At 50.5% G+C, this 27303-nt stretch overlaps 12 protein-coding genes across 12 annotated transcripts; 7 read left to right on the top strand and 5 right to left on the bottom strand.

The window, feature by feature from the left end:
* Positions 1-256: 256 nt before the first annotated feature.
* M438DRAFT_358364 (Gar1-domain-containing protein) lies at positions 257-1034 on the bottom strand (the record flags this gene model as incomplete). The annotated part of the gene is made up of 3 exons (XM_029907253.1): positions 257-545; positions 599-890; positions 959-1034. 3 exons carry the CDS (start codon positions 1032-1034, stop codon positions 257-259), a joined length of 657 nt encoding a protein of 218 aa, XP_029757240.1.
* Positions 1035-1510: 476 nt separating this feature from the next.
* M438DRAFT_280579 (threonyl-tRNA synthetase) lies at positions 1511-3910 on the top strand (the record flags this gene model as incomplete). Its single annotated transcript, XM_029901174.1, has 2 exons — positions 1511-2371; positions 2426-3910. 2 exons carry the CDS (start codon positions 1511-1513, stop codon positions 3908-3910), a joined length of 2346 nt encoding a protein of 781 aa, XP_029757239.1.
* A 335-nt stretch (positions 3911-4245) lies between these two features.
* Positions 4246-5235, top strand: M438DRAFT_101633 (uncharacterized protein). Its single transcript, XM_029898636.1, has 4 exons — positions 4246-4282; positions 4344-4591; positions 4644-4798; positions 4858-5235. The coding sequence occupies exons 2-4, from the start codon at positions 4568-4570 to the stop codon at positions 5069-5071; spliced, it is 393 nt and encodes a 130-aa protein (XP_029757238.1). The 5' UTR covers positions 4246-4282; positions 4344-4567; the 3' UTR covers positions 5072-5235.
* A 781-nt stretch (positions 5236-6016) lies between these two features.
* On the bottom strand, positions 6017-8492 carry M438DRAFT_368210 (HCP-like protein; the record flags this gene model as incomplete). The annotated part of the gene is made up of 2 exons (XM_029908026.1): positions 8208-8492; positions 6017-8156 (listed from the first exon to the last, which is right to left on the bottom strand). Exons 1-2 carry the CDS (start codon positions 8306-8308, stop codon positions 6017-6019), a joined length of 2241 nt encoding a protein of 746 aa, XP_029757237.1. The 5' UTR covers positions 8309-8492.
* Positions 8493-9729: 1237 nt separating this feature from the next.
* On the top strand, positions 9730-10122 carry M438DRAFT_257635 (uncharacterized protein; the record flags this gene model as incomplete). The annotated part of the gene is made up of 1 exon (XM_029899733.1): positions 9730-10122. A coding segment is annotated over one exon (393 nt), but the record flags the coding sequence as incomplete, so codon positions are not given.
* Positions 10123-11477: 1355 nt separating this feature from the next.
* M438DRAFT_338423 (uncharacterized protein) lies at positions 11478-12920 on the top strand (the record flags this gene model as incomplete). Its single annotated transcript, XM_029904119.1, has 1 exon — positions 11478-12920. The coding sequence occupies one exon, from the start codon at positions 11478-11480 to the stop codon at positions 12918-12920; it is 1443 nt and encodes a 480-aa protein (XP_029757235.1).
* A 1237-nt stretch (positions 12921-14157) lies between these two features.
* M438DRAFT_358358 (uncharacterized protein) lies at positions 14158-16200 on the bottom strand (the record flags this gene model as incomplete). Its single annotated transcript, XM_029907252.1, has 1 exon — positions 14158-16200. One exon carries the CDS (start codon positions 16198-16200, stop codon positions 14158-14160), a length of 2043 nt encoding a protein of 680 aa, XP_029757234.1.
* Positions 16201-17532: 1332 nt separating this feature from the next.
* On the top strand, positions 17533-18430 carry M438DRAFT_348410 (SMAD/FHA domain-containing protein; the record flags this gene model as incomplete). The annotated part of the gene is made up of 1 exon (XM_029906143.1): positions 17533-18430. One exon carries the CDS (start codon positions 17533-17535, stop codon positions 18391-18393), a length of 861 nt encoding a protein of 286 aa, XP_029757233.1. The 3' UTR covers positions 18394-18430.
* Positions 18431-18583: 153 nt separating this feature from the next.
* Positions 18584-19973, top strand: M438DRAFT_399503 (uncharacterized protein; the record flags this gene model as incomplete). The annotated part of the gene is made up of 2 exons (XM_029909420.1): positions 18584-19731; positions 19785-19973. The coding sequence occupies 2 exons, from the start codon at positions 18584-18586 to the stop codon at positions 19843-19845; spliced, it is 1209 nt and encodes a 402-aa protein (XP_029757232.1). The 3' UTR covers positions 19846-19973.
* Positions 19974-21553: 1580 nt separating this feature from the next.
* M438DRAFT_348409 (uncharacterized protein) lies at positions 21554-22693 on the top strand. The gene has a single exon (XM_029906142.1). The coding sequence runs from the start codon at positions 21575-21577 to the stop codon at positions 22508-22510; it is 936 nt and encodes a 311-aa protein (XP_029757231.1). The 5' UTR covers positions 21554-21574; the 3' UTR covers positions 22511-22693.
* A 257-nt stretch (positions 22694-22950) lies between these two features.
* On the bottom strand, positions 22951-24360 carry M438DRAFT_325235 (membrane fusion mating protein FIG1; the record flags this gene model as incomplete). Its single annotated transcript, XM_029903084.1, has 3 exons — positions 22951-23816; positions 23872-24199; positions 24258-24360. The coding sequence occupies 3 exons, from the start codon at positions 24358-24360 to the stop codon at positions 23438-23440; spliced, it is 810 nt and encodes a 269-aa protein (XP_029757230.1). The 3' UTR covers positions 22951-23437.
* A 570-nt stretch (positions 24361-24930) lies between these two features.
* M438DRAFT_348408 (serine hydroxymethyltransferase) lies at positions 24931-26736 on the bottom strand. The gene is made up of 3 exons (XM_029906141.1): positions 26714-26736; positions 26245-26660; positions 24931-26191 (listed from the first exon to the last, which is right to left on the bottom strand). Exons 2-3 carry the CDS (start codon positions 26655-26657, stop codon positions 25222-25224), a joined length of 1383 nt encoding a protein of 460 aa, XP_029757229.1. The 5' UTR covers positions 26658-26660; positions 26714-26736; the 3' UTR covers positions 24931-25221.
* Between the last annotated feature and the right edge of the window lie 567 nt (positions 26737-27303).

The following is a 27303-nucleotide window of genomic DNA, read 5'->3' as shown; positions in this document are numbered from 1 at the left end:
TACGCAAGTCGATGCTGATGGGAGAGATGCCAGAAATGAAGTTGGAATGATTTTTTTGCTCCTCTTCTCTCTGTATTCAAATAGTCCTGTACAGCGTAAAACATGAGATGAACTGCCTCTTTTCGAAACAATGCCTCCGTGAGAACCATTTCCCAAGCCGTCCAAGGCCTCATAACTCCGTGACGCCGCTGCCTGTTTACGCCCACATGCTTGCACTTTTGTGTGTGTGAAGAATGCCTGTAGATGGCTACTACGCTTAGTAGCCACCACGGCCGCGACCACCACCGCGGCCACCACCGCGACCGCCAAAGCCACCAGAGCCACCACGGCTTTGGAAACCTCCACGGCCACCGCGGTCACCACCGAATCCGCCCCTTGAGCCACCACGGCCGCCGAAGCTGCTACCGCCACGGCCACCGAAGCCACCTCTTGAACCGCCACGAGGACCACCACGGCCACCACCGAATCCACCACGGGCACCACCGCGACCTGCGGGCTTCTTGACCTTGGGAGCACCGGGAGCGGGCTTGGGCTTGGGAAGGAATCTGGAGGAAGTGTTAGGTTTGAGTTGAAGATAGTCCAGCGCAAGGATGTGTACCTCTCAAGGGGGAGAAGCTTGTCGCCGCCGATGTAGAACTTGTCGCCGTTCTTGAAAGAAGTTGCGACAATACCCTCTTGGGGCTTGATGGTGAAGTAGACCTGGTTGATGGGGCCGAGAATCTCGTCGACTTTGCCGACAGCGGTCTTGTTCTCGAGGTAGATGGGAGCGTTGAAGTAAGGGATCTTCACGTTGGTCGAAGTGCAGACCATCTCGCCCTCGGAAGCGTGCATGAAAGTGCCCATCTCGTAGACCTGGTCGGGAGGACCTTGGGGAGCGAAACCACCGCGACCTGCGCAAGTCATATGTCAGCCATGACTTGTTCTTTACCCTCCAGAGCCAACAGGAATGTATGCGCACCTCCACGGCTACCGCCGAAACCACCGCCGCCGCGTCCACCTCTGAAACCACCACCACCACCACCGCGGAAAGACATTTTTTCTGGTCGGAAAAGTCGAGTTGAGGAGTCGCTAAAGGACTACCGGCGTTGAATCGACCGGGATATGAGCGTGTATAACAAAAGCCGTCGGCGAGTAGACAGCTGTTTGTGAAATGTACGTTGGCGTTGGACGATTGACACGGCGCGAGAAAAAGTGCCAGACTTGATGAAGCTTGAAATTTACGCCAAGACACGAAATTTGGAGGGGACGGAAGCTGCCGCCCGTCAGTCGCTCTCCCTGAGGGTTGCGCTAAACAGTCACCGAGCTGTGTGGTATCGACTAGCTCTGACTCTTTCTGTACATGCTGTCTAGCTGTAGTCGCTACTCGAGGCATCTGATCACTCCTGCCACCACCCACCGCCTCGCCAGATCCTGCAGGTCCAGCTTCCGCCCGGCACTCGCAACCTCCCAAATTACCATCGCCCGCACTTTTACAGCTTTTTACCCCGCCGCCTGCAATCGCAATCACACCATGGACGCCGTCAATGCAGCCGTCGACGGAGTGAAGGATGCCGCTGAGGGTGTCAAGAACATGGTCGTCAGTGAGGCCCAGCAGCAACAATCTCAGCAGAAGAAGCAGCAAAAGAAGGACAAGAAGAAGGGCGCACAGGAGGACGGTGATGCTCGTCCCCTCGAAATGACTCCCCCTCCATCATACATCGACGACCGCAACAAGATCTTCGACAGAGTCAAGGCCGAGTACGACGCATGGGTTGCTGAGCAGCCTCGCGACGACATCAACGTTACTATGCCCGACGGTAAAGTCCTCGTTGGCAAGGCCTGGGAAACCTCCCCTGCCGAGATCACCCGTGGAATCAGCAAGTCGCTGTTCGAGCGCACCGTCATCTCTAAGGTCGATGGAGAGCTGTGGGATCTGGACCGCCCTTTGGAGAAAAGCTGCAAGCTGGAATTGCTTGATTTCGAACATCCCGAGGGAAAGAAGGTCTTCTGGCACTCGAGTGCTCACGTTCTGGGTGAGGCTTGCGAGAGAAGATTCGGTTGCAGTTTGTGCATTGGTCCCCCGGTCGAGGATGGTTTCTACTACGAAATGGCTCTCCCCAACTCCGAGCCTGTTCTGGAGTCTGACTGGAAGCCCCTGGAGAAGGTCGCCGAGAAGGCCATCAAGGAGAAGCAGACTTTCGAGCGTCTCACCCTGAAGAAAGAGGATTTGCTCGAGATGTTCAGCTACAACAAGTACAAGCAGCACATTATCCAGGACAAGATTCCCGATGGCACCAGCACCACCGTCTACCGTTGCGGCCCCTTGATCGATCTGTGCAGAGGTCCTCATATTCCTCACACTGGCAGAATCAAGGCTTTCAACATCATGAAGGTACGAATTTGACAATCTGTCATGTTTCTGCTATCAAAACTAACATATTCGTAGAACTCCGCATCTTACTTCCTCGGTGATGCCAAGAACGACTCTCTCCAGCGTATCTACGGTGTCTCTTTCCCCGACAAGGCCATGATGGTCGAGCACAAGAAGTACCTCGAAGAGGCTGCCAAGCGCGATCACCGCAAGATCGGTAAGGAGCAAGAGCTCTTCTTCTTCCACGATATGTCTCCCGGTTCCTGCTTCTTCCTTCCCCACGGTATGATCATCTACAACGCCCTCCAAAGCTTCCTCCGTAACGAGTACTGGGCCCGCGGTTACCAAGAAGTCATGTCTCCCAACATGTACAACTCCGCTCTCTGGAAGCAATCTGGTCACTGGCAACATTACAAGGATGACATGTTCACCTTCGAGGTTGAGAAGGATCAGTGGGCCCTGAAGCCCATGAACTGCCCTGGTCACTGTCTCCTTTTCTCTCACCGTGAGCGTAGTTACAGAGAGTTGCCCATGAGAATTGCCGACTTTGGTGTTCTCCACCGTAATGAGGCTTCTGGTGCCCTCACTGGTCTTACCAGAGTCCGTCGTTTCCAGCAGGACGACACCCACATTTTCTGTACCGAGGACCAGGTCGAGTCTGAGATTCTTGGTCTCTTCGACTTCCTCCGTACTGTCTACGGCAAGTTCGGCTTCACCTTCAAGATGAAGCTCTCCACCCGCCCTGAGGGTCATCTTGGTGATGTTGCCACCTGGGACAAGGCCGAGGCTCAGCTCACCAAGGCTCTTGACCAGTTCGTTGCTGGTGGTGGTTCCCAGTGGGAGCTGAACCCTGGTGATGGTGCTTTCTACGGTCCTAAGATCGATATCACCATCTCAGACGCTCTCAAGCGTGAGTTCCAATGTGCCACCATTCAGCTCGACTTCCAGCTTCCCCAACAATTCAACCTTGAGTACCGCAGTGCTGAGGCCGGTGAGGCTAAGGTGAAGGGTGAGGAGACCAAGGAGAAGGCCGTTCTTGAGCAGAAGGCTGCCCCCGCTGCCGAGGGTGCCGCTGTCAACGAGAAGGGCGAGAAGACCGAGGCTAGCTACCGCCGTGAGTTGACTCCTGGTTGCCAGCGTCCTGTCATGATTCACCGTGCTATTTACGGTTCATTCGAGCGTTTCATTGCCATTCTCACCGAGCACTTTGCCGGCAAGTGGCCATTCTGGCTCTCTCCCCGCCAGATCCTCATTGTCCCCGTCATGCCTTCCGCCAACGACTACGTTGAGGAGCTGCAAACTATCTTCCGCAACAAGGGCATGCACGCAGACATTGATATCACCGGTAACACCATGCAAAAGAAGATCCGTACTGGCCAACTCGCCCAGTATAACTTCATCTTCGTCGTCGGTGCTCAAGAGAAGGAGTCTCGCACCGTCAACATCAGAAACAGAGACGACCCTGCCACGCAGAAGTTGGGTGAGCTCATTCCTCTCGATGTCGCCGTCCAGAAGATGGAGGCTCTGAGAGATGAGAGAAAGCTCAAGACTGAGTTGTAGAGTGGCTTGTCGGAAAACACATGGCGTTGGCACGGATACAAAAAGATACTCATCGGAATGCTTGTTTGGAGCGTCATTGTTGTTGTATCCACGATTGGTAGGTAGATCGCTATCAGAAACATATTCTTTCTAACTTTGTCTTTTTGCTCTGTGATTTTGAGATGTGTTAGGCTGCAATGTGGGTGAAAACATCGAACCCGACGCTAGCAATCTCAGGGGTCGTGGTCGACTTCGATTGATCCATTGGAGGCCAATTCACGACACAATAGGAAAACATGAGAACTCCCCTCCTGGCTGTAGCTGAGATGGATCCGTTACGACAGGCTCCAGTGGCATCTTCCTAGGACAAGTTCGGTCGGGACATCCTCAACAGTACGTCAGACGCCTGAGCACCTTCCCTTCAAACAACTCGCCACTTACCACGTCGCAACAGCAACTCGTCACATTCACGTGCGTCTCTCAACCGCTTGCAAACGGAAGGTCCAACACGGCCTCTTCCGCTTCCCTTCTCATCTCTTCTTTATAAACCATCCAATCCTTGGTTTTGACTCTCGACACAACATCAAACCTCTGAAGATAAAGCATTCAAGAACCAGCCCTTATCATCAACAACAACTTCACTACTCATCTACCATCAAGAACCAACCAACCGCCAACATGAGCACCGACTTCGGACGCAAGGTTCGTCTTCCCATCCGTTGGTTCATCACGTTCATCACTGACATACATCCAGGATCTGTCTGACAAGGTCAGCCTCTCGTACATACACTGCCCACGCACCACGCTAACATACCTCGAGATTGAGGAGAAGATCACTCCTCAGGCTGCCAAGGGCCCTCTCGACACCTCCAAGGAGCATGTCACTGGCCACGCCGACCACGTCGCCAGGTTTGTCATCCATCCATCTCACTCTTCATCATCAAGCCTCATCTGACATCCATCGACAGAGACCTCAAGACCGACGACCACAAGTCTCTCGGCCAGTCCACCCACGACAAGGCCTCTCGTCTCACCAGCACTTCTGACGACCACAAGTCCGTCGGTGACAAGATCAAGGATGCCATTCCCGGCCTTCACAGCGGCAAGCGTTCCGATGCTGCTGAGGTCATCGACCCCAACACTTCCACCACCACTTCCGACGTCATCAACAAGAACCTTTGAGCAGTTCACAACAAGACTCTGATGGAGCGGTCCTCTGATGGAACACTCTCACGATGCAATGACCCTTTGATGGCATGATGATACGTTGGCGGATACCCCTTTGCTGCTTTTTGCACTGCACCTGAGACAGGAATGACATACCTTCGATACTCACTCTCATCTTCTTGCTTCTGTGACTTGTCCTTTGCGCTTCTGTATCATCGTGTCTCTGTTGCCAAGTCTTCTCCGTGATGTCTCTTCCCAATTCGTAATGTTTACTGTCCTGATTTCGTTGCCACTCTTGGCAATCTCCTAGGAACCCTCAAGATCTGACCCCTTCTCCCGCTCGTGTGTCTTGTCGTTTCGACAACCAGACTTTTCATACTCATGCATGCCTAGAGTATCAAAACATCTCGCCAGCGAGCCTCCATATGCTCTGGAGGTATGTCCATCCTTATCAGGCAAACATCCCTCCAGAGCGAACATCCTTAGCTCAACTCGCAAGCTCTACCGTCCGTTATTAGGATATACTCGATGTGTTATATTCCGTTGCGTTGGCGATATTGAGGTGTGCGAGATATAAGTGACTCTCTGATGCCATCTTTCTACAATAAAACACCTGACAGAATTTCATAAAAGTTAACATGACTTCTAGAATCGCAAAAAGAAGAAGATGAGGAAGAATAACTTCCATAGCCCCTATGTTTTACCCTCGAGGGGCCAAAATATTAATGTATAGAAAAAAAAAAGTCTGTATTGATTATAAAAGAGGTCTTTCCTGATAAACAGAGGGAAACAAAAAGGCTATGCAGAAAAGGGTGCCCCCCGAACAAAAAGCCGACGGTGTATAGAAAAAGTCCACCAAAATGCTCTGATAGTCTTTCGAAATCCCAGAAAGAAAAGAAAAAACAGCACTGGTATATTTGAAGAAGTTGATACGTTTGTGATTTCCTTGAGAACACCCTATCACATCATGACACACTCCTGCTCCTTGGTATGCTTCGGCACGCCCATCTCCTCGAATGTTTTTGGCCCCGTCTTGACAGGTTTAAGCGGTGCAGGTTTGGGCGTCGTGGTCGTTGGCGGCGGCGTCGCGATCCCACTACCGCTTGAATCCACAGAAGGCCCCGGACTCGGCCTGGCAGCCGAAGGGGTTGCAGAATCCGCTCGTGGAGGAGGGTGGGCGAGGCTAGAACTGCTGTTCGATTGTTGGGGTCGTGGTGTCCGTTGGGGGCGAGGGGTGGTGGCAGAACTGTTGGTGTATCCGCTGTATGCCACACTGGGAGGCGGCCGTGCATCTGGGGGTGCGGTATATCCGATGTCGACGCGAGAGTTGACTGGCGGCAAAGGAGAGGAATTTGTGTGGCTGATAGGGTGGATGTTAGGCGAATTCAGTGCGCCGGGTTGAGGGCGAGGCCCAGGGACGGGACCTGAAGCTACGCGTTGGCCGGTTGGTCGCATACCTCCGGGTACGGGACGGAGACCTCCTCCAGGTGCAGAGGCGGCGGAGTCTGGACGGACGTGGGGAGGTAAGGCGGAGTGAGCGCGAGGACGAGGACCCATTGGTGTTGTGGTTGCTGGGCGCATATCTAGGAAACCACCCGTTGGAGCTGGTGTAGAAGAAGTGATCCGCGGAGTGAGATCTTCTAGTGGATAGGGAGCCGTTGATGTTGATCGCGGAGGAGGCACGGTAGGAGGTCGATCGTCAAGAGGATAAGGCGCAGGAGTACTAGAGGTAGGGGGACCAAGAGATGACAAACGTTTCGGGTGGGGTGAAGGTGGTCCCTCAGCAATAGACTCAATGCGCGGTGCTTGAGGTTGGAATCTGGGAGGTCGTTGGCCTCGCATGGAGCCGTGTTGCGACTTGATACGGCTCAGAGCAACATTCTCATGATCCCTCTTTGACAGAAGATGTTTGTGGGAAATGCTTTCAATACGACCCTGAGCATCCTTGTTTCCGTTGGAAGCAGCCTTGGTGTACCATTGCAGAGCAAGATCGATATTTCTTGGAACATGGATACCAAGCTCATTGAAGTAACCCATAGCAAATTCAGCAGTTGACAAGCCAGCGTGAGCGGCTCTGTTAGCGTAGATGTAAGAGAGCTCTTCGTGCTTAGGGAAGAGACCCTCGTGGCCAACGAGGAACCACTTGCTGATAGCCATATCAGCTTCGGGTTCGCCTTGTCGTGCTGCAAGGCGATTGTAATGAAGAGAAAGGGCAGGATCAAATTCGCATCCAAGAGAAGCCAACTCATAAGCAGATGCCATCTTCAACTGAGCCTTTGAGAATCTGCAGAAAGCCGAGTTCTCGATATAGCGTCTGGCTTCCGGCTCGTCAAAAGGTAGTACACCCTCAGGAAGCTTAATCTGTGGCAGCTGGCGAGCAAGCAGCATACCGTAGACATAGGCACCCTGAGGTGCATTTTCGTCTATTGAGTCTGCAGAGCGCCTGATCAGGTCAAGACCAATAGCATAGTCCCTTGGTTGGTTGTATTGTCCGCGCAAAGTAATCATACCCAGACGGTATAGAGAAGCGCTGTCTTGAGCATTCACACCACGTCTGTAGTTGTCCAAAGCTCTTTCTTCATCGTTCGCATTCTCGTACAACATGCCGAGACGATAACAGGCGCGGGCGTAACCTCGATCGGCGGCTCTTGCATAACAGCGGAAGGCTTCACGCTTGTCGTGGGGAGAACCAAAGCGACCAAACTCGTGCCAGATGCCGCGCATAAACTCAGCCTTCGGGTGGTGTTGATCGGCAAGGAAGGTGACAATATTAATGGCATCTACCATGATCTGACGCTCGACTGGTGGCTGTGCTGGTCGCGGGGATTGTGTCTGTAGCAGTCGGTCCTCGTTTTCCAGACAGATGGTGACATATTGCAAAGCATCCTGGGCCCATGCCAGTTGCATGTCCGGGTCATTCGAGTTCAAGACGGTAACTCTTGCAGCTTCCAGGACAGATTCGAACTCGGCATCGGTTTGGGGAATATGGCGGCCGCGGTATGGGACTTGGGGGAAGGCGGCAGCCTCGTGTTGGGCAGTGTCGGATAACTGCATGTTTGCGATTCCTTCTTGGATCTGGTCGCTCATCTCGGGCATGTGTCTGTGTCATGGTGTCAGGAGTGCAATGCGATGGATGTGCAGGACGTCATACCTTTGGGGGGCAGGTGCGACGAGTGCTGGACTTGTCGGCATATAGTAGTCGTCCATACCGGGCACATAGGTCGCGCTCGTATGGTGCGGGTGGTACGACATTTCGGCGTCTTTGTAGTCGGCGTAATGCTGGTGTGAATATGAATGCGACTGAGGATAGTCGTCGTGGTGATGGTAGTGATGATCCGGATGTTGATCTGTACGAAGGTCGCTGTCTCAGCCTTGATCGACCAGTCTGGCCTGTCGCGCTAGCAGCAGTAAAGAGACATGCATGCTGAAGGGGAGAGGAAACAGGCAGAAAATAATCAGGAAGGTGCTATCCAAACGTACCGTACAATGTCCCCCACACCGGCGGTGCCGCTTGTTGTCGCTGCCCCAAAAGCATCTCAACCCTCCCCGCCAACACAATTCCAACGGCCAATTTCCTGTTTCTTTGTTGAACAATCGCCCAATCCGCTCGACCTGAACGACAATGACAATCCTTCTTCTATCTTCTACTGTCTCGAGAACTACTCCCATGTACATATATCAATGTACTACCCAAGCCGTACTTCCGTCCGACGCGTGTCTCAATTTCAACCCCCACTGAGGCCGAACTTCTCCTACCGAACCTTCTCTATTCAGGGGATTCTTCAATCTTGGCTTCATCATTTCGACGGGTCTCTGTGCATCGCCACAAGACACAGCCTTGTCTAAGAATCCAATTCCTTTGTCCGGAAGACGCACAAAGGCCTGCCTCCGCTTCCTGACAAGCCGCCTGAAATTCTGTCGTGCTTTCTCAAACACTAGTGTGCAACATGATGACAACATCCAACCTTCTCTCCAAGATACTGCCGGCTATGCAAGAACTGCCCTTTTCATGAAATGACATTGTGATAGTCGTTGAGATCGTTCTTGGCTACTCCGCCATCTTGGCCCGGACTGCGTATTGCGATACGGCCATGATCCGTCTACCAAGACGCCAGTTTATTAATCTCACTCACAACCAATCTCAAATCACATCAAACTTTTGACCAACATCACTGACATCCAAAGCGAGAATGACTGTCTCAGATGTCTCTTGGATCCGATTTTCAAACAACTCACCCAACACAAAGCAGAATGCCTGTCTTCCGCTCGCATGATGGCTTGTCTCTTAGCACAGATTATGCGCCAGTACCTTGACGATAGCAAGTCTGACGTCTTTGCTTAACAGAGTCACCTTGACAGCACAACTTCGCGACAATGTAGGTACTTTGAAAGTCGGCGTCAAATGTCTGCATTGGACAAGACAGTCTCAATGATCCTTTTCTGTTTTTCATAGCTGCGATACTACGTTCACCATCATATAAGGCGTTCGTGCCTATATTGTATGTCAGTATCTTGACAGAAAACCACAAGCAAAAGAGAAAATGGCTTCTTTCTTCCAGCAGATCACACAAGCCTTCAAGTCGCTTACAGTCGGCGATCAACCTGATCAGTTCAACCCAGGAAAAACATCGCATATCAAAGACGGCGACGACTCTCAACGCCAGAACGGCCCTCCTGACGAGAGTTCTGGCTCGGGCTCCTATGTTCCGACGGACCGACAATTCGATTTCGTTCCTACCACCAACGATCCCATGCGCCCAAATTTCGTTCAGACTGGTCTTCGCAGCTACTGGATTGGCCGCTACTACCCTACTGGCACCTCTGCTCAGACTTGGGCAATCGATGGTTGCCAAGCCCTCGAGATGGCCGGCGACTTGAGAAAACAGGTCACTGTAGGCAGATGGATTGCTGTTTGTGATTCATGCCTTTTGGACTGTGCTGGAGGTCAATGGGAAAAGACTTGTCAGATCAACATGCAAAGTAAAGAGATCACCTCAGCCGTCCAGTTCATGGGAGGATGTAGGAAATGTGGCCGTAACTTCAACGAGTTTGTGCCAGGTATCTGAGTGCGAAAATCTTTGGATGGTATGTATACTTGGCTTATCTGAACCTCTTGGGATAAGTGAAGTTGACTTCTATTCTTCAGCGATCCGGGCTATGCTATCATCTACCTTCCCGGTTCACCCATTCGAGCAACTCATTTCTTGTCGCGGCCCACTCCAACAATACGCTGGCTTACAACACCTTCTCACACAACGTCATGAGAAGTCGACCATGAGGAAGCTCTCGTTCTCCATGCTCGGTCAAGCTTGGTGTTGAACATATGCACTTTGATCCACCTTTGAGCCAGTCTTCACACTAAGACAAGCTCGCTCGAGACTGCCTTGAGGACGGACACATGTTTCGCTTCGTAGCAATTTCAGCCTCGTCCATGTCCCCATTAACATATTATAGATCGCTCGTAATCCCCCTTGCACATTGAATAAGAAACATTCACAGAAATCTCGAAACCCTTTCAGATACCCAACATGGACCAACTAACTCGAGCTTTCAACTCCCTCTCGCTTGACAATAACAACACCAGCCCACTAATACCCACTATTATGCCTACTGGCATTCGTCACGCTCAGTACAACGTCTCTCACAGATACTGGGACGCCTGGACGCGCAACATGAAGATTCGAGTTACTTCTGGATCATGGGATGGGCCTTGCGCTTCGTGTTCTGGGAACGTGAAAGGTCATTGGAAGAAGATCTCTCAAGTCCATCTGCTTTGCGGACAGATGATGTCGACTGTATCGTTTAGTGGGAAGTGTATGTGCTGTTCCAGAACATATCATGAGATGAGAACAGAGGTATGAAGGATGGCTCGTGACCATGATGGTATGTATATGGGATTTGAGCTTGATTGGGCCCGAGTTGATTCGTAACTAACAGAAGGCGTCTTCTAGACACTCGAACTGCCAGTCACAACCCACACCACGGATGCTACAGGTGGATCTTCACTCCAGCCTCGATAACACGCTACCTCGCGTTTCTTCTCAACTCTATGCATTACGTCACAATAAAGCGACCTTTCCCACGGCCCTCGTTCTTTGTGTTGGATACAAAGCAGCGAAGAATGCAATTGTTCTTGTCTCTTTGTCTTTTGCTGTTCTCATTCACCAGTTCTTTGCATCTGCCATTATCCCACAAACTTGCTTTGTTGACTATTGTTCTCTTTCACACCCTTCCCCCAAGCCATGTTCCTATATAACGAACCATCAAATCATTGTCTTTTCCAGTACCCTTTCGCTCCTGTAAACCAACTACACCGACTGGGGCAGAAACACAACACCAAAAATTCACATCTACCCAAGAACAACACTCGACAATGTTCATTCACACCAACTGTTTCTGCCGTATTTGCGCTGGCCGCAACATGTCTACTTTTACTGGTCGCCCTGTCGTCAGTCCCTTGTCTCCTTCTTTCCACCACCGTGTCGGCATTGACTCTCCACCTAGTCCTCTTTCTCTTTCAATCAACACTAGACGTCTCTCCATCAGCGACGGCTTCACACTCCCTAGCCCGGTTTCTCCTTTCCTCATGCCTGCTAGGGACTTGCCTTTGAGTCCTATCACTCCCTACAACCCCACCTCACCTCCTTGGAGCCCTTCTAGTGAGTACAGCACAGACTCTGCCACTTCTGACTTGTCGATTGCTGAACTCACTGCTGGTGACTTCCCTTCGCCTAGCAGTCCTTATGTCTCTGAATTTGTTTGGGACATCTGTGTCATCCCTTCCGTTGCTTGCAAGACGAGTGTCTTTGCTGCTCAGTGGAGAAGCAACGGCACTTGTCCTTTTACTCTGCCTGCTAAGAATGGCCCTTGCGAGCGCTCAATCAGTCCTTCTACTCTGTCTAATGGTAGAAAAGCTGTTTCTTCTGCCGCTGCTGAGACTGTTGCTCCACCTCTTCCTCCTCGACCTACTGCTGTTAGGGGACCTGCACCTAAGAGACCTCTGAGATCGCCATTGTTGGCTGAGAAGATGAGTTGGGCTGGCCCTCGCTTGTCTTTTGATGCTGGAGCTGGTGCTTCCATCTCCTCTGCCAGCGACAGTGTCTCTGCGCATACACTTGCTGCTGATCAAAGACCACTGCCATCTAACGCACCTTGGTGGTCTACCATTCCCGCTCACACTTATTCGCATTCTTCTCTCTCCACCACTTCTACATCTGTCAACTCCTCAATCCGCAAAACCCCATCGGTTTTCTACCGTAAGAGCCAGCCCACCACTACCCCCTCTCCTGCCACCCAAACGATCAACCAAGCAGAAGCCAGATTTCTTTACTGGGATTCCCCCTCCACCTCTGCAGCAGCTGAATACGCAACTGTTTTCGGCATCCCTGTTGACCAGGATGACTTCGCATGGATCCGCTATCCCGTCCCCGGCCCCCATGCTCTGCACTGCTATGACGACGAAGATGTATGGCAAAGCGTTTACGACGAAGACGATACACTCGACCAAAGTGCCGGATATGGCAATTGGCATGATGTAAACCCCACCGCCATCGATGCTTCCGATCCCTTTGCCGATTTCGACGGGGCTTTTGGTGGTGGCGCTTTTGCTTCTGCTCAATCTTCACTTTTCCAATCGGATCCGGCTTGTTCTGTCACTTCTACGATCTCTGAAGATGTGAGTATTCGCTCTTCCTCCTATTCCGGCGTCACGACGAGTATTCGCTACGCAACTACTTTGGAAGCTATGAGGGCTTCTTATATCTCTGGATATTTGAGCAGATCTGCTGTTAGTGCGGTCAAAGAGGTTTGTACTCCTGCTTATAATATGGGTTCCATTGATGCAATTGTTGGAGGCATGTTTTAGATTTTTGCAAAGGTAGGGTCTTTAGGAGAGTCCAAGATTTGGTATTCTCATTGGCGCTGGATCGTCTATTTCGATTATTTTACCTGGTTAGGTTTTTTGCTGATGTTTTCTTCTTTTCTCTTGAGTTGTGCGCTGATTTCCACCCACTTCGAAGATGTTTTACTGCTTTGCTATATACATTTTTCCGCTAGGTCTTCTTATGAAATATTATCCAATATATCCAAAAAAAAAATCAAACAAGCTCTCCTTATTTTCCATTCCTTGTTTTACACCAAAGTCTTCTTCTTAATTATACACACCGTCTACTACGTAACCCCTTATACCTCTCTATCATATTTTCTCTCTTTTTTTTTTCTTTTCTCCTTTCCCTTTTTTTTTGGTCTGTTTATTACTTCTATCCTATATAGTGTTTGAGCCAAATCCACTTATATGTGGCTTTGTTCCTACAACCGGATTTAGTGCCACTGTACACTCTCTTTTTTTTTTCGAAACATCCTTTTCGAATATCTCTGAGCTTTTACTAGTCCTTGGATAGAGAAGGGGGTATCGTGCATAGTGTTGGCACTCTCTTTATCATTACCCCGAGATGCACATGAATATCATAAGTTTTGCTGACGGATACGTTTGCACCTTTTCTGGGGAAAGGGGGGATAGAGAAGGGTTGATAGGGCTGCGAAGATCGGAATTGATGGAGTTCACGTCCGGGGGGATGTATAGAACAACTGTGCAATTCGAAAGTGGAACAAGAGGCTAAATTTTCAGGAATTATTCTTGTGGTTTTTCAACGGCTGAGTATCGCATTCGAGAGGTGGGAGGGGAATGGGTGAGATGGACAGAGAGATAGAAAGGTGTTTGCGTCAGATTGCACAATACGTGGATGTGGTGGGTACGAAGAAATGCTGTTTAGATATCTGAGTGTCAGAAAGGCAAGATTGCCTGAGCTTACCATCCGAACAGATTGAGTAGTTGTATTCAAGGTAGGCGAGAGTGGTCATTGGTGATTGGGGATAACGAGATATCATGGTGGTCACGAAACAGAGGCACAAACAAGTGGAACGACAAAAAAGATTTTAACAGAGCAAAATATTATAAATTTCTTATCCAGTAAGATGATCGAAAAAATTAGAGATGTGGAAACAAGGAAAACGCTTACCTGAACGCCATAAATATTGTCGCGAGTGGTGATATCAAGAGCGGACAACAAAGCAAAGATTTACCTATATCAGTGGCTTACCTTCTATACCGACTCATCCATTGAATCACTATCATAAGCCTCGAATCTGTTGTCAGGAGTTCTAGGTGCACTTTCAGGAGACCTAGCTTCAGAATCAGAAGCTGCGCCCTCCGGAATCTGTTGAGCATAAGTTCTCTCGGCATCATTGGTAGCGCGGAAAGGGAAGTCTTCTGACTGGGCAGGAGAGGCCCTTGGAGATCTAGTGGGAGTACCGGCGGAAAGACTGCTGTCCCATTCAGAGTCGATTTCCATGGCAGCATGACGATCGACGTTGTTCTGGTGTTGGATAATGTCAGCTAAATCTCTGACGGTAGGAATGTGACCAGCAGGACGGGATGGTGTGGATATGGGAGAGGTTGTGGTGAAGGGATCTTCAAGATCCGAAGGGATATCAGGGGTACGTTGGGGAACAGAAGGTCTGGCGAAGAGGGGAGGAGGAACAAGAGATGCAGAGGTGGGTGAACCAGAGCCAGAGTCGTCGCCGCGTGGTGGAACCCACACGTACAACTTTCTCGGTGGGACTTCAGATTTAGCGGCAGCCAAGGCTTTGGCATCTTCTATAATCTCGTCAGTTCTGCTCTTAAGGTCGCACTTGTTCATGTTCAGATTCAAGCTTTCTGGGTGATAGTACAGTTCCGAGGGCAGCATGACTTGCAGGAATGCATCGGGGTGCTGACCATACAGACCTTGCTCCAACTTCTCTTGAATCTTGGCGTCAACGTGGAAACGACGGCAGTCTTCGTATCGATTGTTCTCGACAGCGCGGATGAAATTTTTGAAAGGGTTACCCTTAAGCTTTGTAGCCAGACGGTTGAAGCGTTCTGCAGCCCAGTTTCTATCCATACGATCAGTGTAAAAGTCGAAAGTGGATTGAGAGACACCGACTTGCGTGAGAAGGTCAAATATGCTGCTATGAGGGTTAGCCCAGATGCCAATAATGATGTCCTTGTGTTGAATGCCTGGGGTAGAGAGCCAAAGAACGAGCTTGCCCATAAAGTCACACCAAGCCCAGACCTCGTCGATATCAGAACTTCCCGGAGTAGCTCTGACTTCGATGGTGCCCTTGGAGCCGTTGAATCTCTGGAGGTTGGTAAGGTTGACGGCAATTGATCGTTGACTGAGCGTAGCTCTTCCTCTGCCCTGCGTTGGAGGCCAAGAGTCAAGGAAATCATCGATGCTATCATGAGCTGACATCGATTCAAGCCAAGCAGGGGCGTTACAGTTTCTCAAGGCTTCATAGATTGTAGCTCGAGTCTCCTCTTCAGATTCCAGATCCATGGCACCTCTGATTGTTCGCGCAAAGTCCTCGAGGAAGACCTTGGAAGTACTGCCAACATACACATTCTCCTTAATCTCAGAGTATGAGTACAAAGGGTTGGGTCTGTTGATTCCGAGCGAGGGGCCTCTGACTCCTTGCGAGCAGATTCTAGACACCGGGAGCAGTGCATCAAAGTGACGTTCGAGAGCAGTGAAGACGCCAAACATTCCAATCGAAGTCTGTACAGGTGGCCTCTCTTGACCATTGCCCCAATGAGTATGAAGACCTGTGGATCTGTTGTTGCAGAGCAAGAAGCCGGGCCTGGAAAAACATTCGATTAGTCTTTGGAGGACAGCAGCGACTTCAGTCTGGGCTGACCATTCGTATGGTTCGCCAGTACAAGGGTAAATCTGTCCAATGGGATCAGGTGTAGGCTTGGTGAAGTTGAGGATTCGGCTGACAAGTTCCAGCGGGTAGAATCGACACTCTTCTGGGATGTAACCAGCTTCGTTGGTTTCGGGTACAATTGAAACATCGTTGTGGGAAGTCCAGAGCTGGAATGGTCTGGGATTGTCGATAGAATCTTCTACGGGCAGCATAAAAGAGTGTATTTGAGGACACTTGTCGCATTGAACTTGGACAGGCCTGTTCAGGGCTTTCATTGCGGCCCTTTGGGGATTAACATTATCAGGTGCATAAGCGAGAAACTCGAATTCGATTCCAAATGTCAGATCACTCAGGATCGAAGGCTGACCAGCAGCCTCGGTGGGAATGGTTGATTCAGACATTGGTGACGGGATGAGGGGGGTTGTTGGTTTTGTTGATGTGGTCTGGAGGAAGTAGCGTAGCACGCTTCGAGTGCTATTATATATAAGAGACATCATGGTTAGAGTGGAAGGTCCTCGCGCAAACGAACAATGAATGGAACGATGTAAACAAAGTCACTCAAAGAGTGACAAAGGCGTGAACGAGATGTTGACAAAGATGGATAGGAAGTTCAAAGAAGAAGGCGTCGTCCTTGATCAAAGGAGCAGACAGGACAGGTTATGAATGCTTTCTTCAAGGGTATGAGCAATGCAACGCCTCTCATTGTAGCAAGACGAGTCCTTGTGCATTTCGAGAACGATGTTTTGGCGTGCACGCTGCTTTGAGGGTCGAGCCTATGCGACTCAAAACACAGGCTCACCAAGAGACGCAGCAGGAAGGGGTGCAAGCTTCAAGCATCCTAGAAGAAAGAGCGATACACAAAGGCGCATCCGAAACCAGTCCCGATCCAGGATTGCTTTTCGAGGTTTGAGACGGCCAGGGCAAGCTAGACAACAGAGAATGATTTCGATGTCTGACTTCAGCTATTTTGGGTCGAGTAGAAATTGTGCATTGCTTGAATGAAGTATGAGCGACCATGTTGGATGGTCTCTAGTAATGAAAAATGTTTCGACAACCAACACAAAAAGTGCGATCAAAGAAGTCGAGAGACTCTCGGCTCTCATGTAACAAAGACATGAGGTTCGTAGTCAGCACCACGTACAGGTGGTCTCTCTATCGCTAACCAAAAAAAAAGGGTTGAAACACCATCCTCACCCGAGTAATCGGAATCGAATTATTCCCTCCGTGAAAGAAGAAAACGCTGCGTATTGCACTCAAGTATCGCAAGTCATTGAAGACTCGCACACAATCTTCGCACCGGCTCCCATAGGAACGCGATCTCTTCCTCTTCACCACCGCAGTGGATGTTAGGTCAAGACGTCCTGAGTTTCTGATGCCAGGTGCAGACGTGTCACGTCAGGCCCTCGCGGGCAGTGACTCAGAGCTCGCTCTTTTGCAAGAACAAGGTGAGTGTAAAGTGTGAAGATTACTCCGAATTTCTCATTTGCAAGATAGAGGACAAAGGCGAGCGGTAAAGCATCGCTTTGTCTGTGTGGAAGCAAAGAAACGCAGCTTTGGTGAGGATGGTGCTTGAACAAGGACGGAAGGTGAACGCGAGCGAAAAAGAAGTTTTGGACCCTCGAGCGCACGTCGGAGATGCCAAGACTTTCGCGTCATCCCTGGCCGAGTGAAGGAGCGAGCTTTAATTTATTGATGGATGCTCTTTCACAATTCAATCCACAAAGCATATCAGAATGGGTTCAGAAGACGGAGATCGTAGAAGACGTCGCGACAGCAGGGAGAGACGCTCTGACAGGCCACACGATCGAAGAAGAAGATCGGTGAGCAGAGAGGATGATGACAGAAGAGAAAGAGACAGCCGGAGCCGACGATACGACCATGACAACAAGGAGAGAAGGAGGAGACATCACAGCCGCTCAAGGAGTCCGAGGCGAAGACACGACAAGGAAAGAAGCTCACGCAAAGAAGATACATCGCCGTCACCACCGCCGAAACGCAGAAGACGATCCTACTCGAAATCAAAGTCACCTCCACCCCGCCGCGCTCGTGGACCACTTCCCTCGCAACAAGACCAGTTCCGCCAGGGAGATGATGCTGGCCCAGCAGAACCGGCCGTAGAAAAGCAGAAGCCCAACTTCAATGCGACAGGACTGTTGGCCAAGGAAGCGAACACGGTGGCTGGCACAAACACGGTCCTCAAATACCACGAACCAGCCGAAGCGCGGAAGCCCTCAAGCAAAGAGCAATGGCGCATGTTTGTCTTCAAGGGCAAAGACATGATTGACACAATCCACCTCTACTCGCGCAGTTGCTGGCTCATGGGACGCGATCAAGCCATTGCCGACTTCCACCTCGAGCACCCGAGCATCAGCAAGCAACATGCTGTCGTTCAGTTCAGACACATCACAAAGACGAACGAATACGGAGACAAGTTGAGCAAGGTCAAGCCATATCTCATCGACCTGGACAGCGCAAATGGAACGCGGCTGAATGGTGAGAAGATAGGGGGAAGTCGATACATTGAGCTGCAAGACGGCGATGTCATTGGCTTTGGCGACAGTGAGAGGGAGTATGTCATGATGCTGCCTAAATAATTCATCATCTGGTCATCATGAATAAAGAATGCAAGTCATGAATTAATCTCCCAATTTCAATAATTTGATATTCATAGTGACGTACTTCATTGCGCCCAAAAATGCTTCGAAACGCGGGACCCTCGACACGATCATCTTCAAGCTCTCTGAACCTCGACCTTCAGTCAGCAATTGACCACCAACCAATGCAATGACGACCTCGATACAAGCTCCGAAAAGGGCGACGACCCTCATCTTCTCCGTCCAACAACAATCCTTCCGCCCGCTAAGCCAGCGCCATCAATTGCTACGCGCCAGCATCAGCAACCCCAAGACATACTCGACTCAACCACCTTCCACGAACCAAGACGAAAAGACCAAAGAGCTACCTCCCAAGGAACCCTCTCAACCAGACGAAGATGGCATCAACGGCCCCATCTCCACTCTCCCACCACCCCTCAACCTCCCCGAAAAAGGCGACCGCTCCACCCCCTCCCACCTCTTCCAAATCGGCCGCGCATACGGCAAATTCTACTGGACAGGTGTAAAAGCAACATGGGCAAACCACAAACGCGCAAAGGCTCTCAAGACCCAAATCACAACCGCAAACCGCAACTCCGGATTACCAAATATGCCCCGCCCGCTGCTCGCCCATTTGGAGTTCTACTATGAGAATGCAGGCAAGGGAAAATTGACACGCACGGATTTCCAACTTCTGATGCGCGAGCAATATGATTTTAGAAAGCTGCCGCCGTTTGCCTTGATGGTGGCGTTGTTTGGAGAGTGGTTACCGCTTATTGTGCCCTTCGTACCTTCAGCAGTCCCACGCACCTGTCGCATCCCCAAGCAAATCGAAGATATGCGCAAAGGCGTAGAAGAGCGCCGTAAGAAATCCTTCCGCGAAGGGCTCAGCACACCGAAAGCCGCAGAGTCAAATGATGAAGCCATGCCCACCAGTGCTGCTGGCGGCAAAAAGGCACTGCCTAGGTTATATGTCAGTATGAGGACGGCGCAACATATTGTCAAGATGGGTAAGCCGCAAATGCTGCATATCTCGAGGACACTGGGGATTGGAGGTAGATTGTTTGATAGTATTGGTGTGCAGCATCCCTTGTTTCCTGTCAAGTTGATGAGGCATTTGGGCTATTTGCATATCGATGACGAGTTGTTGTTGAAGGATTGGGTGTTGAGTCATTTGACGTTGAGTACAGAGGAAACTCGCATAGCTTGCGAGGAACGTGGTATTGATGTTGTGGGTAGAGGAGAAAGCGAGTTGAAGGAGGATTTGGGCAAGTGGCTTGAGGGAAGAAAGAGAGATGATGGCAGCTATGGGGAGATTCTGAAGATGCTGTTTACGAGGTAAATTCCTGATCTACTTTGTCTTCTTGGAGATTTTACTAACTGCATCACAGACCGAACGTTTGGGGTCAATCTCGTATTGAAGCACCTGAGAAAGCAGATTCGTCTGACTGAGCTGCTCTGGCTCAATGACATCGAACTTGCTCGAGAGGATATGTAAAACAGCTGTATAGTACACTAATATCCAGTGAACTTCTATCCAATGCATTGAAGGATTGTCATTCCAAACATTCTTTCATTCGTATCAGAGCCCCTGATATGCAATCGCACTCGACTTTGGCCATCCATCGGACAACGTGAATTTGATCAATTCTATCAGCCAGGGTTGTCCGCACAGCCCTAGCCATAGAACTTCAAGATATGCTCTCTCTTCTCGCAATTCGTTTACCTGTACGATACATTCCTGTCTGGACCATCGAGTTGTAAATCAGATCTCACAACCAATTTCGAAGACCACACGTTTGATGCCCAAGAACAATTGAGAAGCCGGCTACCCAGCGATTTCTCACGAAACTTTCTTTAATTTGACAGTTCCCAAAACTCAGCAAGTCCTCGGACACCACGCTGTATCCGCGTGATACTTTTTCGCATTCTACGCGAGAAAAGGCAGAAACGCAACGGGTGCACAAGAGTCAAGACAAACAGTCCTCATGACAGTGTATGCCATTTGCTTGGAAGTGCTTGGGTATGCTTCACCTCCGCCCCGTCCACCCGGCCGTAACGAGAACACATGCATTTCCCGTCTGCCATGTCCGGCGCGGTATTCTTGGTATGCTTGGTGATGCCAAGGGATGAAGTTGTGATGGACGGTGATGGTTCGTCACGTCGTGGATGGACTCGAGGGCCTGGCCCAGGATCAATAAACGTGCAACACGCAGCGGGTGGCGCCGCGGGTCTTGGCCGCGACAAGCACCGACCCTGACAAGCCTGATCTTCATGGACCACGACTCTCACCCTTTTTCTCCATCTCACGTTTAATCTGTCAGCGATTGTTGAACTTTGTGTGATCGTCCATGATTATGTTGCGGCCGTACAAGCTGCAGGCAGCATACACTGCCTCCCCCGTACTTGTTTGCTCGGCCTCAGTCTCGGTGAGAGTGGAAAGAGTTTCTTGGCTGCGTGTCTTGGGTTTCGCACGTTCTGCTCAACGCATACCGCAATGTCATCATCGGTGGTTTGCGTTATCAGTTTGATCTTGCGAGCCCTGAGCCGATGGAGGCCTGAAGGCGTCTACACTCAAGGGTTACTCGTCACTGACAGATATGGTTTGCTTCTGATGCTTGTGAGTAAGCCACATTACGATTGCAGAGCCTCTCTCTGCCCAAGGTGAGTCAAGAATGGGCAGGTAAGTTGCTTGTTTCTCTCATCAATATGTCATGCAAGATACCCAACGCTATATCCACTATTTCTCGTACAAGACTTCGTATCACAATCACCAAACAGAATAGAGTGCAGGATGTCCGTTTTTCACATGATGTTGAGTATCACCTTTCGGCCGGTACTGCTGTCTTGTCTTTCTCCATATCCCCATTACTCCGGGTGTCGTTTGTCTTAGCATGATCAGATAGGCATATTCGGTCCTTCAAGCGTAGAGTCTACGCGTAGTATGCTCCACCCCCGGGACTCCAGCCCCCGTGCTTGGCTGGAGATGATCTGTTCAACAGCATGTGTAAGTTGCGACAGATGAAACGGGGCAGTGTGATAGCAGTAGATTGCATCAGAGTAAGTGGAAAGAGACAGCGAGAGGAAGACAGACATATATGCTCTCCCATCCATGGACCCTTGAAGGATTTCTCTTGAATTCATACACACATACCTTTCCACTATTCAGAAATCAAGCACCATGTACGAGTCAAGGAGAAATTCAGAATGGTCACCATCAGACCTCACCGCAGTCCCGACACCCACCATATCTCGCACACCAACACTAGCCCTCGACATCAACAACCCAGCCGACCTAGAAGCCCAACTCCTCCGTCTCAAAGAACGCAGAGGCAGTGATAACAGCACAACCTCAACTGCAACTCACATATCAACCCCCGACCTCGAACAAAACCAAACGTCCGAAACAACGACAACACCCGCAAAACCAAACACCCTGTCGACCTACCTAACCCACCCTATCACGCCATCCTCTACCTACACCCTGACCCAATTCCTCCTCCTCTCCCTCGCCACAGGAATAATAGACGCAACCACATTTTCCCTCTACAGCGTCTTCGTCACAAAACAAACAGGCAACACCATTTTCCTCGCCCTCGCCGCCTTGCAACACACCTCCGTCTCCCAAACCGAACCAAACGTCGCAATCTCCATATCCCTCTTCTTCTGCTCCGCCATCCTCTTCGGCCACCTCGGTCACCGCATGGGTTCATCCACATGCCTCTGGCTATCGGTGTCAAATCTCATCTCCACCGCTTTAATCTTCGCAGCAACAGCTCTCCGCTATTTCGGCCCTGCTCAACGCACCGGTCCCTACGCACTGGGCGTCATCGCTCTCCTCAGTATAGGCATGGGCGCTCAAGTCACCAGTGCATTTTCCGCAAAGATCCCCGATGTAAATACCACCATGATCACAGGCGCCATCGTCCAACTCGCCACCGATGAAACCGTATTTGCAAAAGACAATGTTGCGAGGACGAGACGGGTGTTGTTTTTCGGAGCCATGTTGGCGGGTGCGTTTGTGGGGGCTGGATGTGCCAGTTGCATGGATGCGGCGCTGGGATTGCTGGTTGCGGGGATCGTCAAGAGTGCGGTTACGATCATGTTTTTGTTCTGAGATGACCTAGGGGGGAGGAGGAGAGGGATCGAAGAACAGGACAGAGGGGAGGTAATGATGGTGTGGTATGGCGTTTGAGGGTCTCCACATGCTCTGATGATTTTTTTATGACAAGGTACACGATTTCTAATGACGCAAAAAGATAGATATGAGATTAATGACATGATGCACGAAAGATGGTCACTCGAAAATCAATGATGAATTATCCTCGTCTATTTTTGCTTTTGTTGGAATTGTGACTCTGTTGTATGCTTACTCGCGTGGAGGTCTTTGTGTTTGATCTTTATTGGCTCGAGTTATGAGCAAGATCATAGGGTCTTGGTAGAGTAAGACGGTATGTCACAAGCAATATGCACTCACAGCAGCAACAGGAGGAGGGATTACAAGTGTAAGTAAAGTCTCGGTTCGTCTAACCAATCCTCAATGTCATTCACAAGTCGTCTATATAGGTATCTTCATCCGTCTCATTCCTCTGGTCTCGCAATGTACAGAGTGTGTCCAGATCAACTTCATCCATCTCATCTCAATTCGCTCAAAGAAAAGAAAAGAAAAACAAAAAAAAAACATTCAAAAGAGGACAATGTCCTTTTTTTCCGCAGATCCCAATATGCTCCTGAGATGCAAGAGATGCAAATTACAAGGAAGGCCCCCATGAATGATGAGCAAAGGAAACAGAAGAATGCTTGCGCGCTGGCAATGCAGAAGGGGGATATCAATCGTATCGTTGATGCTGAATGAGAAAGCAAACAAAAGAGGTGCGGGCGTAGAGGAAGGAGGTTGTTGGGCGTGTGCTGCTGTATCCGGCAGTTGGGGTAGTATGCCCGAAGGTCGTGATCGTGATGCATAGCTATCGAAAGCCTCTGTGGTTTCGTATCATGCTTTTGTGGTGGGGTGTGGGCTTGTGGGAGGAAGAATTGCTCATGAAGATCATTCATCCGTAAGTCTGTCAAGGAGACGAATACTCAAGATCATGACCAGCAGACCGATGGTAACGATGAGTAGCAGTGCAAAGCTGAACCAGCCTAGCACCATGGCTGACGTTCCCACTCCACTTTTTATGCTCCCGTTGCCCATGTCTTGGGCGACTTGTGCTGCTGCTACTGATGCTGTATGTTGCCACAGTACAGACACCAAGACGAAGACCGAGGCAATAAAGACGAGAGCAAGTGCCGATTGGGAGACTGGCCGCGACGGGAAGGGCTTGACATCGACTTCAGAACCGGTGGAACGGTCTCTTTCTTCGTGCCAACCTGGAAAGGATGCGAGGAGGAGGAAGCAGAGGAAGGCAAAGATGATGGCGATGATTCTGTTCATGGTGAGTCAGTGAGGTCCTTTCTCAAGTCATTGGCTTCCAAACTTACATCAACCACGGGAAGACGACCGAGTTCTTGAAGGTATTGGCGACCCAGATCAAGTTCATGGGATCTTCATCGATACTGATCTGCTCAGCCAACAAGGTGGCATTGTTGGAGCACAGGTAGTTGCCTGCGGTTGAGGCGATGCATAGACCAAAGTAACCAACTCTTACTTCCAGCTGTGTCTGTCCAACGATGTTGGCAATGGCAGCAGTGACTCCTGGGTCCACTTGGGCAGGGTCATACGTCGGTGTGTATGTTTGATAGTAAAAGTCGATCAGGAAAATGCCTGGTATCAGTGGTGAACTCGACGAGCATCCAGCCAGTAGTAGTGCTGTAAGAAATTCATGTCAGTAAGTGGTCAGGCAGTGATGATGTTCAAGCAGACTCACAAAGTAAGATGATTGCTATCGCGATCAAGATCATAAGAATGTGATGATAACCGATGAACGGTATCAGGCGTTGAATGCCGACGGCAAACCCAACGGGAGCCATGGCTTTCTCTGGAATGAAGTTTTGTTCTGTAGATGCCCTGCAGGCTGCCGGTGGCCGACGAGGTGAGAGGAATGCCGACTGTGACTAGACACAATGGTCCTTTGATCTTGTCGTGTCCGTCGCGTGTCTTGACTCGTGGAATGTGGAGGTTTGAGTTGCCTGAACCTTTGTTGAAGTGTGGAGATGGATGGCCGTTATGCAGCGGATAAAAGATGTCGTTTTCTCTGGTCGCAAAACGTATGTAACGCAGGTTTGTAGAAGCCAAAGTGTGAAGAGATGGAAAGGCGCGTGTATCCCTTGTCCTTTTGCTGCACGACAAAAACGCGAGGTTGGTAAAGTGCTAAATGAATTTCCTGCCACCCCAGCCTCTCTCGACCAAAAGACCGTGATGATCGTTTTGCAAACACTCGGTTGCGTGGGGAACCAGGCCAACCGCGCTAACATCAGGGAACTCTCCCGCACCCGCTTCCCGCACTTCTGACGTGCGCACAAGCCAATCGGGTCATTTTCGCTGCACTTGGTCATCATCCTTTTTCAATCATGTTTCTCGAGAAGAATAGATATTAGTCTTCCTCAGAATGGCTGGAGTAGATATGTGAGAGAAGAGCATCACGAACATGGCACAAGGTTTGCAATGGATCATCAAGTAAGGTTCAGATCCGTTTTAGATTCTCATGTCGCTTTTCTCTATCACTGGAAAGTAACTTTTCCTGGTATCATAGCTAGCAAGAAGACAGGTTGAAGCTGCCTCTGCATTTCGTAACCGAACACCGCCGCCATCCTTTTGTCCCATGTTGAATATCGTGTCATCCCAAGACGCCATTAAATGCAATCAAAATCATGTCTTCAAGCTTGACATGCTTAGATGGGGAGGGGGAAGGTGGAGGCCCACTCGGCAATCTCCTTCTTGAGGTTCTTGATCTCCTCAACCTCGCCAGAGGCGACCTTGGCCTTGAAGTCCTTGAGCTTGTTGTTCTCCTTGGGGAGATCGGCCTGGACAGACTTGCAGAGCTTGACGGCAGAGTCAATGTAGCCGGCAACGCGCTTGAAGTCATCCTCACCCATACCACGAGAAGTCATGGCAGGGGCACCAATTCTAATACCGCAAGGGGTCAAGGCAGACTTGTCTCCGGGGGTGGTGTTCTTGTTGCAGGCAATGTTGATCTGCTCGAGGACAGCCTCAACACGGGCACCGTCAAGAGCCTGGGGCTTCAGGTCGATGAGGACCATGTGGTTGTCGGTACCGCCAGTGACAAGGGTGTAGTCACGGGCCTTGAACTCGTGCTCAAGAGCCTTGGCGTTCTTGATGACCTGCTGCTGGTACTGTCTGAACTCGTCGGTCTGGGCCTGCTTGAGGGCAACAGCGAGAGCAGTGATGGTGTGGTTGTGAGGACCACCCTGGTGACCAGGGAAGACCGAGAAGTTGATGGGGCCCTCGAGGTCGTAGAGGGTCTGGATCTCCTTACCAGCCTTCATCTCAGTCTTGCGGACACCCTTGCGGAAGAAGATCATGGCACCACGGGGACCACGGAGCGACTTGTGGGTGGTGGTGGTGACGATGTCGGCGTAGGGGAAGGGAGAGTCGTTGACGCGACCAGCGATCAGACCGGAAATGTGGGCCATGTCGACCATGAGGTAGCAGCCGACCTTGTCGCAAATCTCGCGGAAGCGCTTGTAGTCAATGGTACGGCAGTAGGCAGAGGTACCGGCAACGATGACCTTGGGTCTGTACATGAGGGCGTTCTGCTCGAGCTGGTCGTAGTCGATGATGCCAGTCTCGAGGTTGACACGGTAGGGGAAGGTCTCGAAGTAGGTGGAAACAGCAGAGATCCTGGAGTGCTTGTTAGAGAAGCTTCTATGAGCTTGAACAGAGAATTGACTTACTTTCTCTGGGGTGTCTGGTAGCCGTGGGACAAGTGACCACCGTGGGGCAGGTCAAGACCCATCAGACGGTCGTGAGGACGCATGATGGCCTGGTAGACCTGGAGGTTGGCGGGAGAGCCAGACAAGCACTGGACGTTGACACCCCACTTCTCGGCGTCAAGACCGAAGGTCTCGAGAGCGCGAGCCTGGCAAGTGAGCTCAATAGCGTCAATGTGCTCGTTACCGCCGTAGTAGCGGGCACCGGGGTAACCCTCGGAGTACTTGTTGCTCATGGGCGAACCCAGAGCATCGAAGACGGCGCGCGAGGTGACGTTCTCCGAGGCAATCAGAAGGATGGACTCGCGCTGGCGCTGAATCTCCTTCTTCATGATCTCGGCGATCTCAGGGTCAGTCTCGATGAGAGACTTCTCCATGAGCTACTCATAGTCAGTACTCGAGCTTGGATCTGCAAGGCGCATTGTGTACTGACATCGCGATGGCTTTCGGGAAGAGCGTATGTCGACATATTGTGTATGTGTATGTGTGTGTAACGACTGGAAGAAGTTGAGGGGATCAAAGAAGAGAGGCGACAGCTATGAGCAATAAGTAAGGATTTTTTGGAAAGGAACAATGCGGGCGTGTTTGACTTTCCCAGCTCCGCACCCGGAGACCAACACCAAGTCTGGCTAGTTGATCCAACCCTACTTGGCGTCGAGAACTCCAATTGTCCTTCCCTTTTTGTACAACCACTACTGCTCGAAGGGAGGCCTTGATTATATAGTAATGTACGGCAGTTCGTCTCACTGGAATTGTGCTTCCCATAAGGCAAGAGTATGCATCGCCTTCGTGGTATGAGGCTGAATCTCGTCGCCAGCAGGAGCTTTACGGAGCACCCACTGCCCGCAATCGGTCCGCAAAACGCACTGACTTCGATCCTGACTCTCGTGCTCTCAACCCTCAGCGTTCGAAGAGAACGCCTCAAAGGTTGACCATGTGTGTTCTCTGAGACCGAAGAGTAGACCATGGTGACATGCTTTGCAAGGGTGGTTCACTATGCTCTCGAGGCTTCACGAAGGTCCT

The sequence above is a fragment of the Aureobasidium pullulans genome (genome assembly GCF_000721785.1).
Source record: "Aureobasidium pullulans EXF-150 unplaced genomic scaffold scaffold_21, whole genome shotgun sequence".
Classification (NCBI taxonomy): Eukaryota; Fungi; Ascomycota; class Dothideomycetes; order Dothideales; family Saccotheciaceae; genus Aureobasidium; species Aureobasidium pullulans.
The sequence above is the reverse complement of the archived record's forward strand: the minus strand, read 5'-3'. Positions and strand labels throughout refer to the sequence as shown.